Source organism: Mesoplodon mirus (genome assembly GCF_964341445.2).
Source record: "Mesoplodon mirus genome assembly, chromosome: 6".
In the NCBI taxonomy this organism is placed as follows: Eukaryota; Metazoa; Chordata; class Mammalia; order Artiodactyla; family Ziphiidae; genus Mesoplodon; species Mesoplodon mirus.
In genome coordinates, this window is record NC_138982.1 from 72,227,755 (window position 1) to 72,245,618 (window position 17,864).

General features: G+C 44.2%; 2 protein-coding genes across 2 annotated transcripts; both read right to left on the reverse strand.

Moving 5' to 3' along the window:
* Positions 1-758: 758 nt before the first annotated feature.
* Positions 759-1,541, reverse strand: LOC309806598 (proline-rich protein 23C-like; the record flags this gene model as incomplete). Its single annotated transcript, XM_082625484.1, has 1 exon — positions 759-1,541. One exon carries the CDS (start codon positions 1,539-1,541, stop codon positions 759-761), a length of 783 nt encoding a protein of 260 aa, XP_082481610.1.
* A 13,090-nt stretch (positions 1,542-14,631) lies between these two features.
* Positions 14,632-15,414, reverse strand: LOC309805965 (proline-rich protein 23C-like; the record flags this gene model as incomplete). The annotated part of the gene is made up of 1 exon (XM_082624329.1): positions 14,632-15,414. The coding sequence occupies one exon, from the start codon at positions 15,412-15,414 to the stop codon at positions 14,632-14,634; it is 783 nt and encodes a 260-aa protein (XP_082480455.1).
* Positions 15,415-17,864: the final 2,450 nt, after the last annotated feature.

The window sequence follows — 17,864 nt, forward strand, 5'->3', positions numbered from 1 at the left end:
GGTAGAATGTCAAAGGTATGAATAATGTGGAATAGCAGGAATGCAAACATTTTACATCAGTCTCTGAGTCAAAATAACCGGAGGAAGAGATTTAAAAAGGAAATGCATATCCTGATACATGCTGAAAACATCTGATAAAATCCAGCATTTATTCATAATGAAAAGTGAACTTGACTGGAAGAGAACTTCCTCAGGTTAAGAGGAAGCTATGAACAAACATCATACAATTATGTATAGTAACCATCATACTATTTTGCAACTTTCCAGGAGAGCAGCTCAAAACACCAAGAAAGAGAAAAGCCATGGCTAAAAATCTTCATAAATGCATGGGAAAACATATAACATGAGAAATCCAGTTATTTATTGGTTTGGGGAGAAATAGGGTAGCAATAGGGTATGGTGCTGGAGAGAGAAGAATTTGAGAGAAAATAACCAATGCAAACGAGCGGGAATGGATAGGCCTGAGAATGATGTTGTAAAGAAGTCCAGACGTCTGAACACACATTGTCCGGTATCCCTGGGCAGATTTTCCATTTCAAAGATGAGGTCTAGAGTCTGCTTTCTTTTCCTGACGTCTTCTCCTGCTACTATAGCCAGTCTGGAGGGAAAAAGGAGTTGTTGGCCCACGAGATGCTTAATTTCCAGGTTGTAGGACATTCAGTGTAAAAGACGCCGGGAAATCCATTGGGCCTCCTGGATGGTAGCCAGAATGTGTGTGTGTGTGTGTGTGTGTGTGTGTGTGTACACCGGGGTGCAGTTCATTCCGGGAACAGACATCTCTGGGCCTCGCGCTTAGGACGGTAAGGGCGTTGGGGGCGCTCGTGAGGACCCGGACTCGGAGAGGGAGGTAGAGGTTGGAGTGGTGAGTCGAGGGAGAGCTCCCGAAGGTGCAAGTGCAGGTTGTCGTCGTGGTGAGGAGAGCGTTTCTCTGGAGTAGGATTGGGCGCCCGAGGACGGGGCTCTGGGACAAAGCCCTGCGCGCTGGGTCCCGACACCCTTGCGGTGGGGCTGCGGAGCTCAGCGACGGAGCCGGCTTCAGCCTCCATCCCAGGCGGCAGGAGCTCGGCGTCTGCTTCCTCCTGGTTGGCCTCTTCTTGGCGGGCGATCTCTGGGACAGCTGCGCAGAAGAATCCCGGCTCCCGGGCCATGTACTCCCCTGGAGCGCTCAGGAAAGCGGCCCGTTGCAGGCCCTGTCCCCACGGGCCTTCCACGCCCCAGCCCAGGAGGGCCTCGGGGACCAGCATGAGCATGTGATCTCCGAGAGACACTTGCAGCACGGACGTGGGCTTGGGCGCCAGCAGCACGTCGACGCCATCTAGGGGCAGGTGCAGGGCACAGCCGGCGGGCAGGACCACTACGGAAGTGAGCGCGTCCGCGGCCGGAGGTCCCGTCAGGTTGTCCAGGCTGGGCGCCGCCTCGGACTCGGACTCGGGGTCCTCGGGCTCCTCCGTTCGGCGGCGCTTGGCGGGGCCGGGTCCTTCGGTCTGCGGTCCCCCCCAGTCCGCAGGGTAGGCACTGGGCCTGCGGGGCCGTTTGCCCATGACCTCGACCGACGGACGGCGCCCCCGGGGCCTGGCAGAGGGCGAGGAGGCGCTCGATCCTGCACGCTGTGACGGGTTTCGACGACGGCTGAGGCAAGCCGGGGCGGGGCGGTGCGATGCGGCAACGGCAGGACGGCGCGATACGGGACGAGTCCTCGGAGCTCCGGGGCCGCCTCCTGCAGTTGGTCCTGCAGTTCAGGTTTCTAGGGGAACGGCGTCTGGCGCGGGGCTGGGCCTGGCGCCTTCGAATCTTCAGCTCGTCACGCCGATTCGTCTCCGCAACAGACAGCGAAAGATGTTGCCCGTGAAGCCAGTGAAATCCTAGTCGCAAAATGTCACGCGAAGCCCCGCCCCCTCCAAGGCTCCGCCCCGTAGACCTCGCGGTATCTGTGCTGCCCAATAGCCGGGGCTGTGGTTGGTAGAAAGCTACTGTTAAAGTCCTCCGGGGGCCAGAATACTCGTGTACTTCATTCTTAGAGAAAAAAAGATACCCCGAAAATGGAACTTTAACTATTAGTCACCTTTAAGGTTAATATTTTCCTTTGATTTCAGGCATTCTAGAGAAAAAAACCACTCAAATAGACCACCCCCCTGGCAACATAAAACGGACCTATCTAAACGTTCCATGAAATTCCTTTAATGCTTGTGCTTTCATTTCAGGAGTAAATGGAAAATACTCATATATGTTTAGGTAAAGCTCTGTCTTAATAGTCAAATATTTGTGGCAGTTCCTTCCTGAAGATAAAAGCTGTTATAAAATTAAAACAATCTCAGTATAATTAACTTGTTTTATTCAGTATTTATTATATGCCAACCATTCTACTGAGGTTTAAAAAATGATCTTCATTTATTAAATTAAATTAATTAATTAATTAATTTGGCGGTACGCGGGCCTCTCACTGTTGTGGCCTCTCCCGTTGCGGAGCACAGGCTCCAGACGCGCTGGCTCAGCGGCCATGGCTCACGGGCCCAGCCCCTCCGCGGCATGCGGGATCTTCCCGGACCGGGACACGAACCCGTGTCCCCTGCGTCGGCAGGCGGACCCTCAACCACTGTGCCACCTGGGAAGCCCTGATCTTTGTTTTGAAAAAATTTTTTATTTTTATGTACTTTTGGCTGCGTTGGGTCTTTGTTGCTGCGTGCGGGCTTTCTCTAGTTGCAGCGAGCGGGGGCTAGTCTTCGCTGCGGTGCACAGGCTTCTCGTTGCGGTGGCTTCTGTTTGTTGTGGAGCACGGGCTCTAGGCACACGGGCTTCTGTAGTTGTGGGACGCAGGCTCAGTAGTCGTGGCTCTTGGGCTCTAGAGTGCAGGCTCAGTAGTTGCGGCACATGGGCTTATTTGCTCCACGGCATGTGGGATCTTCCCGGACCAGGGCTCGAACCCGGCCTGCGGATTCTTAACTACTGCGCCGCCAGGACCCTGGTGGCGCAGTAGTTAAGGTATGTACTAAAAGCTGTACACATTTAATGTAAACAACTTGAGTTTGTAGATAAGAATACACTCGTGAAACTATCACCACAATCAAAACCGTAAAAGTTATCTATGGCCTGCAAAAGTGTCTTCCTGCCCTCTCTGAAAAAAAAAATGACCTTTTTTACTTTTCACAACACCTGAAGCTCAGAGTGGTCAAGTGAGGTTTCAAAACTTAAATATGTACCAAGTTTGTGTTAGATATAGGCATCCAATGCAGACTTCTCTGGTTTTAAATCATGAACTCTTAACTCATACATTTATTGCATACACCTAAGAGTGAATTACTATAATTGGTCCTGTGTGTGTCTTTTCAAGTTAATAGGTAGGGACTTCCCTGGTGACGCAGTGGTTAAGAATCTGCCTGCCAATGCAGGGGACATGGGTTTGATCCCTGATCTGGGAAGACCCCACATGCTGCAGAGCACCAAAACCCGTGCGCCACAACGGCTGAAGCCCTTGTGCCTAGAGCCTGTGCTCTGCAACAAGAGAAGCCACTGCAATGAGAAGCCCGCGCACTGCAACCAAGAGTAGCCCCTGCTGGCCTCAACTAGAGAAAAGCCAGCATGCAGCACCGAAGACCAGACACAGCCAAAAATAAGTAAATAGATAAATAAATAAACAAAGAAATAAATAAATTTTAAAATTATAAAAAAAGATTCAAAAAATGTTAATAGGTAACGCCTTCCTCTTTTTTTTCCCCAAAATGTTTTTCACAGTTTAAACTCCTGTGAGCGGAGTATGTTTCCATTTCATTACATCCTTGTAAACATTTCTTATTGATAGACTCTTAACTGTTTTCCAACCTGGTGTAGTAAAATGCTATATCATTGTGTTTTCATTTTGCATTTCTGATTGCCAGTCAAGGTGGATCATTTTTTTCACATGCTTATTAGCCAATATTATATTTAATTCTTTGAAATATTCCCATCTTCTTGGTTTTTTTTTACTTAAAAAAATTAGGTTTTAACTTTTCCTCCAACTTTTTGCAGTGCTGGTTCGTTCTTCAAAGACCAACTCTGAGGGCACTTTCTTGAAAAGGGCATTTCTGACCATTTTGTTTGGAATGGTTTCTTCACTTACTCTCTATCTCATCCCTCTCTCTATGGCCTTCATAGTATTACCACATTCTGTAAATAAACAAAATATTGTTTAAAGACATTGGGGTTCAGTCATACTACTACCAGTCACTTATCAAATGTATGTGCAGCAAATGTCTCTATCACAGTCTTTGAAGACTTTCGCCCTTGATTCACTGTAATTCTCACTCATTGCACATCTGCTGTAGTTTGTGGTGAGTTTAATATTGTCATGGATCCCTCCTCCCCCCACATCTTGGCTTCTCAGTTCTCTTCCTCTTCAGTAATTTTGTCCTCCCTCCTACCTCATTGACTCATACTCTTTTACCTTGTCATTATGAAACTTATATGGTAGTCATCAGTTACATCCATTAGACTATAACTTAATTAGTAAATAGTAAACTGTAAACTGCCTTCGCTGGTCAAGCTCACTTTAACTGTTTTTACAAAAACTTGCATATCCCCCAAGCATGATGTAGCCTAAAGAGTAAGCTACAAGGCCTCTTCACGACCCCTATGGATAAGTACCTCTGATGTAAGAGTCTTAAGATGTTTGCCCGAGTTGTTTTTTTGGAACTTGGAGTCAGTTGTCCAGTTTGAACTTCAGCTGGTTAAGACTGGTTGGGACAACCGCCTCTCCCCTCGGGCATGCGAGAGTGTCTGATCGGTGGCCATTTGATGTCAGAGGGCCAAAACCTCCACCCTAAGAATATGCCAATGTCGCCGTTTTCTGAACATGCATCCTCTGAAGGAGCACGTAGCTTAGTTGCACCTGCCGAGAATAACGATACATCTTTTTTAAAAAAGTATTTATTTATTTAATTTATTTATTTTTGGCTGCATTGGGTCTTCGTTGCTGCGTGCGGGCTTTCTCTGTTTGCAGTGAGCGGGGGCTTCTCTTCGTTGCAGTGTGCAGGCCTCTCATTGTGGTGGCTTCTCTTGTTGTGGAACACGGACACTAGGAGCGTGGGCTTCAGCAGTTGTGGCACACAGGCTCAGTAGTTGTGGCACGCAGGCTCTAGAGTGCAGGCTCAGTACTTGTGGCTCAAGGGCTTAGTTGCTCCGAGGCATGTGAGATCCTCCCAGACCAGGGCTCGAACCCATGTCCCCTGCATTGGTAGGTGGATTCTTTTTTTTTTTTTTGGTAGGCGGATTCTTAACCACTGTGCCACCAGGGACGTTCAGACCCGATCTTTTTCTCCTTTCCAGTCACCTTTCCCCACACTCCCTGCACCTCAGGCCACCCTAATTCTTTATCCAGTAAATATCCCTAGCCCCTGGCCTTTGGGGAGATGGATTTGAGATTTGTTCTCCTTTCTCCTTGCTTGACTGCCTTGTGAATAAACCCTTTCTCTGCTGCAAACCTCTCTATCTCAGAGTTGGGCTTTCTGTGTGTGAGGCAAATGAACGTGGCTCAGTAACAATTACTCCAAATTGTGACCCCCTCTGTAATCACAATTTAAAAGATTTATTCTCAGAGTAGTGGCTACCTCCTAACTTTCTAGCTTAGCCCTTTACATATCCAAACTCCATCAATGCTTATGCCCTTCTGGAAAAATTCATCTTTTCAGTGAAACTTAAACTATCAGTTCTTCACTTCCCTCCATAACTGGAACTTAAATTCCACGAAGAGTCATTTTAATCATTGCTATATGTATATCTTTTTTAAAAATTATTTTTTATTGAGGTAACATTTGTTTATAACATTATATAAGTTTCATATGGACAACATTATATTTCTACTTCTGTACACACTACAGCATGCTCACCAACAAAGATTTAGTTTGTATAGTCACCACAGAGTTGATCCTCTTTATCCATTTCACCCTTTCCCCTCTGGTAGCCACTACTCTGTTCTCTGTATCTACATGTTTGTTTTTGTTTGGTGTGGTTTGTTCATTTACTTTGTATGTTTTTTTTTTAATTCCATATCTATGTGAAATCATATGGTATTTGGCTTTCTCTAGCTGACTTCTTTCACTTAGCATAATACTCTCAGTGTCCATCCATGCTGTGGCAAATGGCCAGGTTTTATTTTTTTCCTATGGCTGTGTCTATATTGTATATATTGTGTTTCACCTCTTCTTTATTCATTTATTGGTTGATGGGCGCTGCGGTTGTTGCTATACCTTGACTATTGTAAATAATGCTGCAATGAACATGGGGGTGCATAAGTGTTTTCAAGTTAGTGTTTTCATATACTTTGGATAAATACTCAGAAGTGGGATAGCTGGATCATATGGTAGTTCTATTCCTGCATTTCTAAGGAATCTTCATACCGTTCTCCATAGTGGCTGTGCCAGTTTACATTCCCACCGACACCGCAGGAGGGCTCACTTTTCTCCACGTACTCGCCAACACTTTTAATTTCTTGCCTTTTGATAAAAGCCATTCTAACAGGTATGAAGTGATATGTCATTGTCGGGTTTTTTTTTTTAGTTTTTTAAAACTTGAGGTATAATGGAGTTACAGTGTTACGTTTCAGGTGTACAAGATAATGATGAACAATTCCTAACGATTATACTCCATTTATAGTTATTATAAAATATTGGCTATGGACCCTTGCCTGGCGGTCCAGTGGTTAAGACTCCATGCTTCCACTGCAGGGGCCCCGGGTTCAGTCCCTGTTCAGGGAACTAAGATCCCCGTGTGCTGCGGGGTACGGACAAAAAATAAATATTGGCTGTATTCCCTGTGTTGTACAATATATCCTTGTAGCTTAATTACTTTAAACATAGTAGTTTATACCTCTTCATCTCTTACCCCATCTTGCCTCTCCCCACCTGTAACCACGAGTTTCTTCTCTATATCTGTGAATCTGTTTCTTTTTCGTTATATTCACTAGTTTGTTTTATTTTCTGGATTCCATGTTTAAGTGATAACATAACAGTATTTGTCTTTCTCTGTCTGACTTATTTCACTATGCATAATACCCTACAAGTCTATCCATGTTGTTGTAAATGACAAAATTTCACTCTTTTTTTTTATGGCTGAGTATATACATACACACAGACACACACATGCATATATGTATCACATCACATCTTCTTTAGCTGTCCATCTGTTGATGGACACTTAGGTTGTTTCCATATTTTGGCTGTCATAAATAATGCTGCCACGAACATTCAGCTGCATGTATCTTTTCAAAGTAGTGTTTTTGTTTTCTTTGGATGTATACCCAGGAGTGGAATTGCTGTATCCTATGGTAATTCTATTTAGTTTTTTGAGGAACCTCCACACTGTTTTCCACAGTGGCTGCACCAATTCACATTCCCACCAACAGTGTACGGGGGTCCCCTTTATTTCACAACCTAGCCAACATTTGTTATTTGTGGTCGTTTTGATGTTAGGTGTTCTTACAGGTGTGAGGTGGTATCTCATGGTGGTTTGATTTGTATTTCTCTGACGGTTAGTGATGTTGAGCATCTTTTCATGTGCCTGTTGCCCGACTGTTATGTCTTCTTTGGAAAAATGTCTGTTCACCTCTTCTGCCCATTTTTGTTAATTGATTTTTATTGGAGTGTAGTTGATTTACAATGTTGTGTTAGTTTCAGGTGTACAGCAAAGTGAATCAGTTATACATAGATCCACTGTTTTTTAGGTTCTGTTCCCATATACGTTATTACAGAGTATTGAGGAGAGTTGTATAAACTTTTTTTTACATCTTTATTGGAGTATAATCGCTTTACAATGGTGTGTTAGTTTCTGCCTTATAACACAGTGAATCAGTTATACATATACATATGTTCCCATATCTCTTCCCTCTTGCGTCTCCCTCCCTCCCACCCTCCCTATCCCACCCTTCTAGGTGGTCACAAAGCACTGAGCTGATCTCCCTGTGCTATGCGGCTGCTTCCCAGTAGCTATCTGTTTTACATTTGGTAGTGTATATATGTCCATGCCTCTCTCTCGCTTTGTCAGAGCTTACCCTTGCCCCTCCCCATATCCTCAAGTCCGTTCTCTAGTAGGTCTGTGTCTTTATTCCTGTCTTACCCCTAGGTTCTTCATGACATTTTTTCCCTTAAATTCCATATCTATGTGTTAGCATACGGTGTTTGTCTTTCTCTTTCTGACTGACTTCACTCTGTATGACAGACTCTAGGTCCATCCACCTCACTACACATAGCTCAATTTCGTTTCTTTTTATGGCTGAGTAATATTCCATTGTATATCTGTGCCACATCTTCTTTATCCATTCATCCAATGATGGACACTTAGGTTGTTTCCAGCTCCGCGCTACTGTGAATAGAGCTGCAATGAACATTTTGGTACATGACTCTTTTTGAATTATGGTTTTCTCAGGGTATATGCCCAGTAGTGGGATTGCTGGGTCATATGGTAGTTCTATTTTTAGTTTTTTAAGGAACCTCCATACTGTTCCCCATAGTGGCTGTACCAATTCACATTCCCACCAGCAGTGCAAGAGTGTTCCCTTTTCTCCACACCCTCTCCAGCATTTATTGTTTCTAGACTTTTAGATGATGGCCATTCTGACTGGTGTGAGATGATATCTCATTGCAGTTTTGACTTGCATTTCTCTAATGGTTAATGATGTTGAGCATTCTTTCATGTGTTTGTTGGGAGTCTGTATATCTTCTTTGGAGAAATGTCTATTTAGGTCTTCTGCCCATTTTTGGATTGGGTTCTTTGTTTGTTTGCTACTGAGCTGCATGAGCTGCTTATAAATTTTGGAGATTAATCCTTTGTCAGTTGCTTCATTTGGAAATATTTTGTCCCAGTCCGAGGGTTGTCTTTGGTCTTGCTTATGGTTTCCTTTGCTGTGCAAAAGCTTTGAAGTTTCATTAGGTCCCATTTGTTTGTCTTTGTTTTTATTTCCATTTCTCTAGGAGGTGGGTCCAAAAGGATCTTGTTGTGATTTATGTCATAGAGTGTTCTGCTTATGTTTTCCTCTAAGAGTTTGATAGTTTCTGGCATTACATTTAGGTCTTTAATCCATTTTGAGCTTATTTTTGTGTATGGTGTTAGGGAGTGATCTAATCTCATACTTTTACATGTCCCTGTCCAGTTTTCCCAGCACCACTTATTGAAGAGGCTGTCCTTTCTCCACTGTACATTCCTGCCTCCTTTATCAAAGATAAGGTGACCATATGTGCGTGGGTTTATCTCTGGGCTTTCTATCCTGTTCCTTCTGCCCGTTTTTCAATCAGGTGGTTTGCTTTTTCCTATTGAGTTGTATGAGCTGTTTATATATTTTGGATATTAACCTCTTATTGGTCATGTCATTCCCAAATATTTCCCCCCATTCAGTAGGTTGTCTTTTCATTTTGTTGATGGTTTCCTTTGCTGTGTGAAAACTTTTAGGTTTAATTAGGTCCCATTTGTTTATTTTGGCTTTTGTTTCCTTTGCCTTAGGAGACAGATTTAAAAAGTCTACAGTAAAGATAGAAAATCAACCATGTACAAAGCTAGTAGGAAGGTTAAAAGCCAAAAGTAATAATATCCTCTGTATCTACAGTAAGCAGTTTGGGGATACACAAAATACTTAGATGTAAAATATGATGTCAAACACAGTAATCATAAGGGGAGGAGAGTACAATTGTAGGGTTGTTAAATGCATTTGAGATTTGAGATCAGCAACTTAAAACAATCACATATAACAATATATCACTGTATATAAACTTCATGATAGACACAAACAGAAAAATCTATAATAGATGCACACAGAAAAAAGAGGCAAGGATTTGAACATGACATTAAAGATAGTCATCAAATCCCAAGACAAAAGAATGAAAGAAGAAGAAAGGAAGAAAAAAGCACTACAAAACAACGTCAAAACAATTAATAAAATGGCAATAAGACCATACACATCAATAATTATTCAAAGTAAATGGACTAAATGCTCCAATCAAAAGACATAGTGCGATAGATAAATGAGGACCTACTGTATGGCACAGGGAACTCTATTCAATATTTTGTATATAATAACTTATAATGGAAAATAATCTGAAAAGAATATATACATATATAGATCGCTTTGCTGTACACCTGAAACTAATACAACATTGTAAATCAACTATACTTCAATAAAAAGTTGTTTGTTTTCAAAAAAAAAAAGAGTGGCCGTATGGATACAAAAACAAGACCCATATATGTGCTGCCTACAAGAGACTCACTTCGGATCTAAAGACACACATAGACTGAAAGTGAGGGGATGGAAAAAGATACTCCATGCAAATAGAAATAAAAAGAAAGCTGGGGAGCTATACTTACATGAGACATAGACTTTAAGAGAAATAGACTTTTGTGGTTTGGATTTGCATTTCTCTAATAATTTGTGACGTTGAACATCTTTTCATGTGTCTATTGGCCATCTATGTCTTCTTTGGAAAGTGTCCTATACCCATTTGGGGGTTGTTTTATTTTTGTTGTTGTTGTTGTGAGTTCTTTCTATATTTTGGATGTTCACCCCTGACTGGATATATGATTTGCAAGTATCTTCTTCCATTAGGTAGGTTCCCTGTTCATTTTGTTGCTGGTTTCCTTTACTGTGCAGAAACTTCTTAGTTTGATGTAATCCTATTTGTTTACTTTTGCTTGTGTTTCCCTTGCCTGAGGAGACAAATAAGTGGAAAAGTGTTCTGTGCTCATGGATTGGAAGAAATAACATCGTTCAAATGTCTCTATTACCTAAAGCAATCTTCAGATTCAATGCAATCTCTATCAAAGTCCCAAGGATATTTTTCGCAAAAATAGAATAAAAAAGTCTTAGATTTACATGAAACCATAAGAGACCCTGAACAACCAAAGCAATCCTGATAAAAAGAACAGAGTTGGAGGTATCACACTCTCTGATTTAAAACTATATTATAAAGCTACAATAATCAAAACAGCATTATGTTTGCAGAAAAGCAGATACATAGGTCAATGGAACATAACTGAGAACCTGGGAGTAAACCCATACATATATGGATAATGAATTCATGGCAAGGAAGCAAAGAGCGTACAATGGAAAAGGACAGTCTCTTCAATAAATGGTGACGGGGGAACTTCCCTGGTGGTGCAGTGGTTAAAACTCCGTCTGCCAATGCAGGGGGACACGGGTTCGATTCCTGGTCTGGCAAGATCCCACATGCCACGGAGCAACTAAGCCCGTGCGCCACAACTACTGAGCCTGTGCCCTAGAGCCCGCGAGCCACAACTACTGAGCCCCTGTGCCACAACTACCAAAGCCCGTGTGCCTAGAGCCTGTGCTCCGCAACAAGAGAAGCCACTGCAATGAGAAGCCCATGCACTGCAACGAAGACCCAACGCAGCCAAAAATAAATAAATAAATAAATTTAGATTAAAACATGGTGTTGGGAAAACTGGACAGCCACATGCTAAGAAAAAAAAAAAGAAACTAGACCACTATCTCACACCACACACAAAAGTCATCTCAATGCATTAAAGACTTTAGTGTAGGGCTTCCCTGGTGGCGCAGTGGTTGAGAGTCCACCTGCCGATGCAGGGGACACGGGTTCGTGCCCCGGTCCGGGAAGATCCCACATGCCACGGAGCGGCTGGGCCCGTGAGCCATGGCTGCTGAGCCTGCGCATCCGGAGCCTGTGCTCCGCAACGGGAGAGGCCACAACAGTGAGAGGCCCGCATACCGCAAAAAAAAAAAAAAAAAGAAATGGGCAGAAGACCTAAATAGACATTTCTCCAAAGAAGACATACGGAAGGCCAAAAAGCACATGAAAATATGCTCAACATCACTAATTACTAGACAAATGCAAATCAAAACTACAATGAGGTATCACGTCACACTGGTCAGCATGAGCATCATTAAAAAGTCCACATATAATAAGTGCTGGAGAGGGTGTGGAGAAAAGGGAACTCTCCTACAGTGTTGAAGGGAATGTAAATTGGTGCAGCCATTATGGAGAACAGCATGGAGATTCCTTAAGAAACTAAAAAGGGTTGCTATATGGTCCAGCAGTCCCACTCCTGGGCAAATATCCCGAGAAAACTCTAATTTGAAAAGATACATGCACCCCAATGTTCATAGTAGCACTATTTAAAATAGCCAACTGGCGGCTTCCTTGGTGGCGCAGTGGTTAAGAATCTGCCTGCCAGTGCAGGGGACACAGGTTTGAGCCCTGGGCTGGGAAGACCCCACATGCCACCAAGCAACTAAGCCCGTGTGCCACAACTACTGAAGCCCGCTAGCCTAGAGCCCACGAGCCACAGCTACTGAGCCCACATGCCACAATTACTGAGGCCCGCGTGCCTAGAGCCCGTGCTCTGCAACAAGAGAAGCCACCGTAATGAGAAGCCTGCGCACTGCAACGAAGAGTAGCCCCCTCTCGCTGCAACTAGAGAAAGCCCACGTGCAGCAACAAAACCCAATACAGCCAAAAATTAAATAAATAAATAAATAAATAAATAAATAAATGAAAAAAACCCCAAGACATGGAAGCAACCTAAATGTCTATCTACAGATGAATGGATAAAAAGATGTGGCATACCTATACAATGGAATACTACTCAGCCATAAATGAGAATGAGATGATGCCATTTGTAGCAACATGGATGGACCTAGAGATTATCATACTAAGTGAAGTAAGTCAAAGAAAGATAAATATCATATGATATCACTTATATGTGGAATCTAAAATATGACACAAATGAAGTTATTTACAAAACAGAAATAGACTCACAGACATAGAAAACAACCTTATGTTTACCAAAGGGGAAAGAGGGTGGGGGAGAGATAAATTAGGAGTTTGGGATTAGCAGATATAAAACTATCATGTATTCAGTGTAAAACAGATAAACAACAAGGTCCTACTGTATAGCACAGGGAACTATATTCAATATCCTGTAATAAACCATAACCATGTAAAAGAATATGGAAAAAATATATAACTTTGCTGTACACCAGAAAGTAACACAACAATGTAAATCAACTATACTTCAATTGAAAAATAAAATAAAATTTAAAAATGTGCTAATGAACAGCTGAGTCAAATATAAAAGGAACAACAACTTGATTGGCAGAGACCTCTTGCCTGCAACAACAATCAAAAATGGCAGAACAATGGAGTAATGTCTTTAAAGTACTTAAATAACACTTTAGAATTAGGAATGAATACATAATAAAAATTTTCAGATATACAAGACTATGAGAGTGTACTACACAAAACATGTTGAGATTTACAAAACCAAGATAATTTACTACACATAGGGTATAGTGGAAAGAACTATTAAAGTATATTCTTCAGCAAGAAGAAAATTGAGGCTAGACTTTGAGAGTGGAATATAAGAATAAAAAGGTAGAGAGGAAATGGTAAAGCATGTTGGTGAATATAAATAGTATTGATGTTTAAAAAAACTGAAACCATCTTGTTTTCAGCTTTACCTGTAGATTTTATTTCTTTTGTAAAAATGTGAAAGAAATATGGTAATTAATTAATGTTTTATTTTTTTAAATTTTTATTTATTTATTTTTGGCTGCGTTGAGTCCTCGTTGCTGCACACGGGCTTTCTCTAGTTGCGGTGAGCGGGGGCTACTCTTCGTTGAGGTGCACGGGCTTCTCACTGCAGTGGCTTCTCTGGTGGCGAAGCATGGGCTGTAGGTGCGTGGGCTTCAGCTGTGGCTCATGGGCTTAGTTGCTCCACGGCATGTGGGGTCTTCCCAGACCAGGGCTCGAACCCATGTCCCCTGCATTAGCAGGCAGATTCTTAACCACTGCGCCACCAGGGAGGCCCCTAAATTAATGTTTTAAGAGTTAGAGGTTTGATTTACAAAAGAAAAAACTCGGGGTAGAATGTCAAAGGTATGAATAATGTGGAATAGCAGGAATGCAAACATTTTACATCAGTCTCTGAGTCAAAATAACCGGAGGAAGAGATTTAAAAAGGAAATGCATATCCTGATACATGCTGAAAACATCTGATAAAATCCAGCATTTATTCATAATGAAAAGTGAACTTGACTGGAAGAGAACTTCCTCAGGTTAAGAGGAAGCTATGAACAAACATCATACAATTATGTATAGTAACCATCATACTATTTTGCAACTTTCCAGGAGAGCAGCTCAAAACACCAAGAAAGAGAAAAGCCATGGCTAAAAATCTTCATAAATGCATGGGAAAACATATAACATGAGAAATCCAGTTATTTATTGGTTTGGGGAGAAATAGGGTAGCAATAGGGTATGGTGCTGGAGAGAGAAGAATTTGAGAGAAAATAACCAATGCAAACGAGCGGGAATGGATAGGCCTGAGAATGATGTTGTAAAGAAGTCCAGACGTCTGAACACACATTGTCCGGTATCCCTGGGCAGATTTTCCATTTCAAAGATGAGGTCTAGAGTCTGCTTTCTTTTCCTGACCTCTTCTCCTGCTACTATAGCCAGTCTGGAGGGAAAAAGGAGTTGTTGGCCCACGAGATGCTTAATTTCCAGGTTGTAGGACATTCAGTGTAAAAGACGCCAGGAAATCCATTGGGCCTCCTGGATGGTAGCCAGAATGTGTGTGTGTGTGTGTGTGTGTGTGTGTGTGTGTGTGTGTGTGTGTGTGTGTACCCCGGGGTGCAGTTCATTCCGGGAACAGACATCTCTGGGCCTCGCGCTTAGGACGGTAAGGGCGTTGGGGGCGCTCGTGAGGACCCGGACTCGGAGAGGGAGGTAGAGGTTGGAGTGGTGAGTCGAGGGAGAGCTCCCGAAGGTGCAAGTGCAGGTTGTCGTCGTGGTGAGGAGAGCGTTTCTCTGGAGTAGGATTGGGCGCCCGAGGACGGGGCTCTGGGACAAAGCCCTGCGCGCTGGGTCCCGACACCCTTGCGGTGGGGCTGCGGAGCTCAGCGACGGAGCCGGCTTCAGCCTCCATCCCAGGCGGCAGGAGCTCGGCGTCTGCTTCCTCCTGGTTGGCCTCTTCTTGGCGGGCGATCTCTGGGACAGCTGCGCAGAAGAATCCCGGCTCCCGGGCCATGTACTCCCCTGGAGCGCTCAGGAAAGCGGCCCGTTGCAGGCCCTGTCCCCACGGGCCTTCCACGCCCCAGCCCAGGAGGGCCTCGGGGACCAGCATGAGCATGTGATCTCCGAGAGACACTTGCAGCACGGACGTGGGCTTGGGCGCCAGCAGCACGTCGACGCCATCTAGGGGCAGGTGCAGGGCACAGCCGGCGGGCAGGACCACTACGGAAGTGAGCGCGTCCGCGGCCGGAGGTCCCGTCAGGTTGTCCAGGCTGGGCGCCGCCTCGGACTCGGACTCGGGGTCCTCGGGCTCCTCCGTTCGGCGGCGCTTGGCGGGGCCGGGTCCTTCGGTCTGCGGTCCCCACCAGTCCGCAGGGTAGGCACTGGGCCTGCGGGGCCGTTTGCCCATGACCTCGACCGACGGACGGCGCCCCCGGGGCCTGGCAGAGGGCGAGGAGGCGCTCGATCCTGCACGCTGTGACGGGTTTCGACGACGGCTGAGGCAAGCCGGGGCGGGGCGGCGCGATGCGGCGACGGCAGGACGGCGCGATACGGGACGAGTCCTCGGAGCTCCGGGGCCGCCTCCTGCAGTTGGTCCTGCAGTTCAGGTTTCTAGGGGAACGGCGTCTGGCGCGGGGCTGGGCCTGGCGCCTTCGAATCTTCAGCTCGTCACGCCGATTCGTCTACGCAACAGACAGCGAAAGATGTTGCCCGTGAAGCCAGTGAAATCCTAGTCGCAAAATGTCACGCGAAGCCCCGCCCCCTCCAAGGCTCCGCCCCGTAGACCTCGCGGTATCTGTGCTGCCCAATAGCCGGGGCTGTGGTTGGTAGAAAGCTACTGTTAAAGTCCTCCGGGGGCCAGAATACTCGTGTACTTCATTCTTAGAGATAAAAAGATACACCGAAAATGGAACTTTAACTATTAGTCACCTTTAAGGTTAATATTTTCCTTTGATTTCAGGCATTCTAGAGAAAAAAACCACTCAAATAGACCACCCCCCTGGCAACATAAAACGGACCTATCTAAACGTTCCATGAAATTCCTTTAATGCTTGTGCTTTCATTTCAGGAGTAAATGGAAAATACTCATATATGTTTAGGTAAAGCTCTGTCTTAATAGTCAAATATTTGTGGCAGTTCCTTCCTGAAGATAAAAGCTGTTATCAAATTAAAACAATCTCAGTATAATTAACTTGTTTTATTCAGTATTTATTATATGCCAACCATTCTACTGAGGTTTAAAAAATGATCTTCATTTATTAAATTAAATTAATTAATTAATTAATTTGGCGGTACGCGGGCCTCTCACTGTTGTGGCCTCTCCCGTTGCGGAGCACAGGCTCCAGACGCGCTGGCTCACCGGCCATAGCTCACGGGCCCAGCCCCTCCGCGGCATGCGGGATCTTCCCGGACCGGGACACGAACCCGTGTCCCCTGCGTCGGCAGGCGGACCCTCAACCACTGTGCCACCTGGGAAGCCCTGATCTTTGTTTTGAAAAAATTTTTTATTTTTATGTACTTTTGGCTGCGTTGGGTCTTTGTTGCTGCGTGCGGGCTTTCTCTAGTTGCAGCGAGCGGGGGCTAGTCTTCGCTGCGGTGCACAGGCTTCTCGTTGCGGTGGCTTCTGTTTGTTGTGGAGCACGGGCTCTAGGCACACGGGCTTCTGTAGTTGTGGGACGCAGGCTCAGTAGTCGTGGCTCTTGGGCTCTAGAGTGCAGGCTCAGTAGTTGCGGCACATGGGCTTATTTGCTCCACGGCATGTGGGATCTTCCCGGACCAGGGCTCGAACCCGGCATGCGGATTCTTAACTACTGCGCCGCCAGGACCCTGGTGGCGCAGTAGTTAAGGTATGTACTAAAAGCTGTACACATTTAATGTAAACAACTTGAGTTTGTAGATAAGAATACACTCGTGAAACTATCACCACAATCAAAACCGTAAAAGTTATCTATGACCTGCAAAAGTGTCTTCCTGCCCTCTCTGAAAAAAAAAATGACCTTTTTTACTTTTCACAACACCTGAAGCTCAGAGTGGTCAAGTGAGGTTTCAAAACTTAAATATGTACCAAGTTTGTGTTAGATATAGGCATCCAATGCAGACTTCTCTGTTTTTAAATCATCAACTCTTAACTCATACATTTATTGCATACACCTAAGAGTGAATTACTATAATTGGTCCTGTGTGTGTCTTTTCAAGTTAATAGGTAGGGACTTCCCTGGTGACGCAGTGGTTAAGAATCTGCCTGCCAATGCAGGGGACATGGGTTTGATCCCTGATCTGGGAAGACCCCACATGCTGCAGAGCAGCAAAACCCGTGCGCCACAACGGCTGAAGCCCTTGTGCCTAGAGCCTGTGCTCTGCAACAAGAGAAGCCACTGCAATGAGAAGCCCGCGCACTGCAACCAAGAGTAGCCCCTGCTGGCCTCAACTAGAGAAAAGCCAGCATGCAGCACCGAAGACCAGACACAGCCAAAAATAAGTAAATAGATAAATAAATAAACAAAGAAATGAATAAATTTTAAAATTATAAAAAAAGATTCAAAAAATGTTAATAGGTAACGCCTTCCTCTTTTTTTTCCCCAAAATGTTTTTCACAGTTTAAACTCCTGTGAGCGGAGTATGTTTCCATTTCATTACATCCTTGTAAACATTTCTTATTGATAGACTCTTAACTGTTTTCCAACCTGGTGTAGTAAAATGCTATATCATTGTGTTTTCATTTTGCATTTCTGATTGCCAGTCAAGGTGGATCATTTATTTCACATGCTTATTAGCCAATATTATATTTAATTCTTTGAAATATTCCCATCTTCTTGGTTTTTTTTTTACTTAAAAAAATTAGGTTTTAACTTTTCCTCC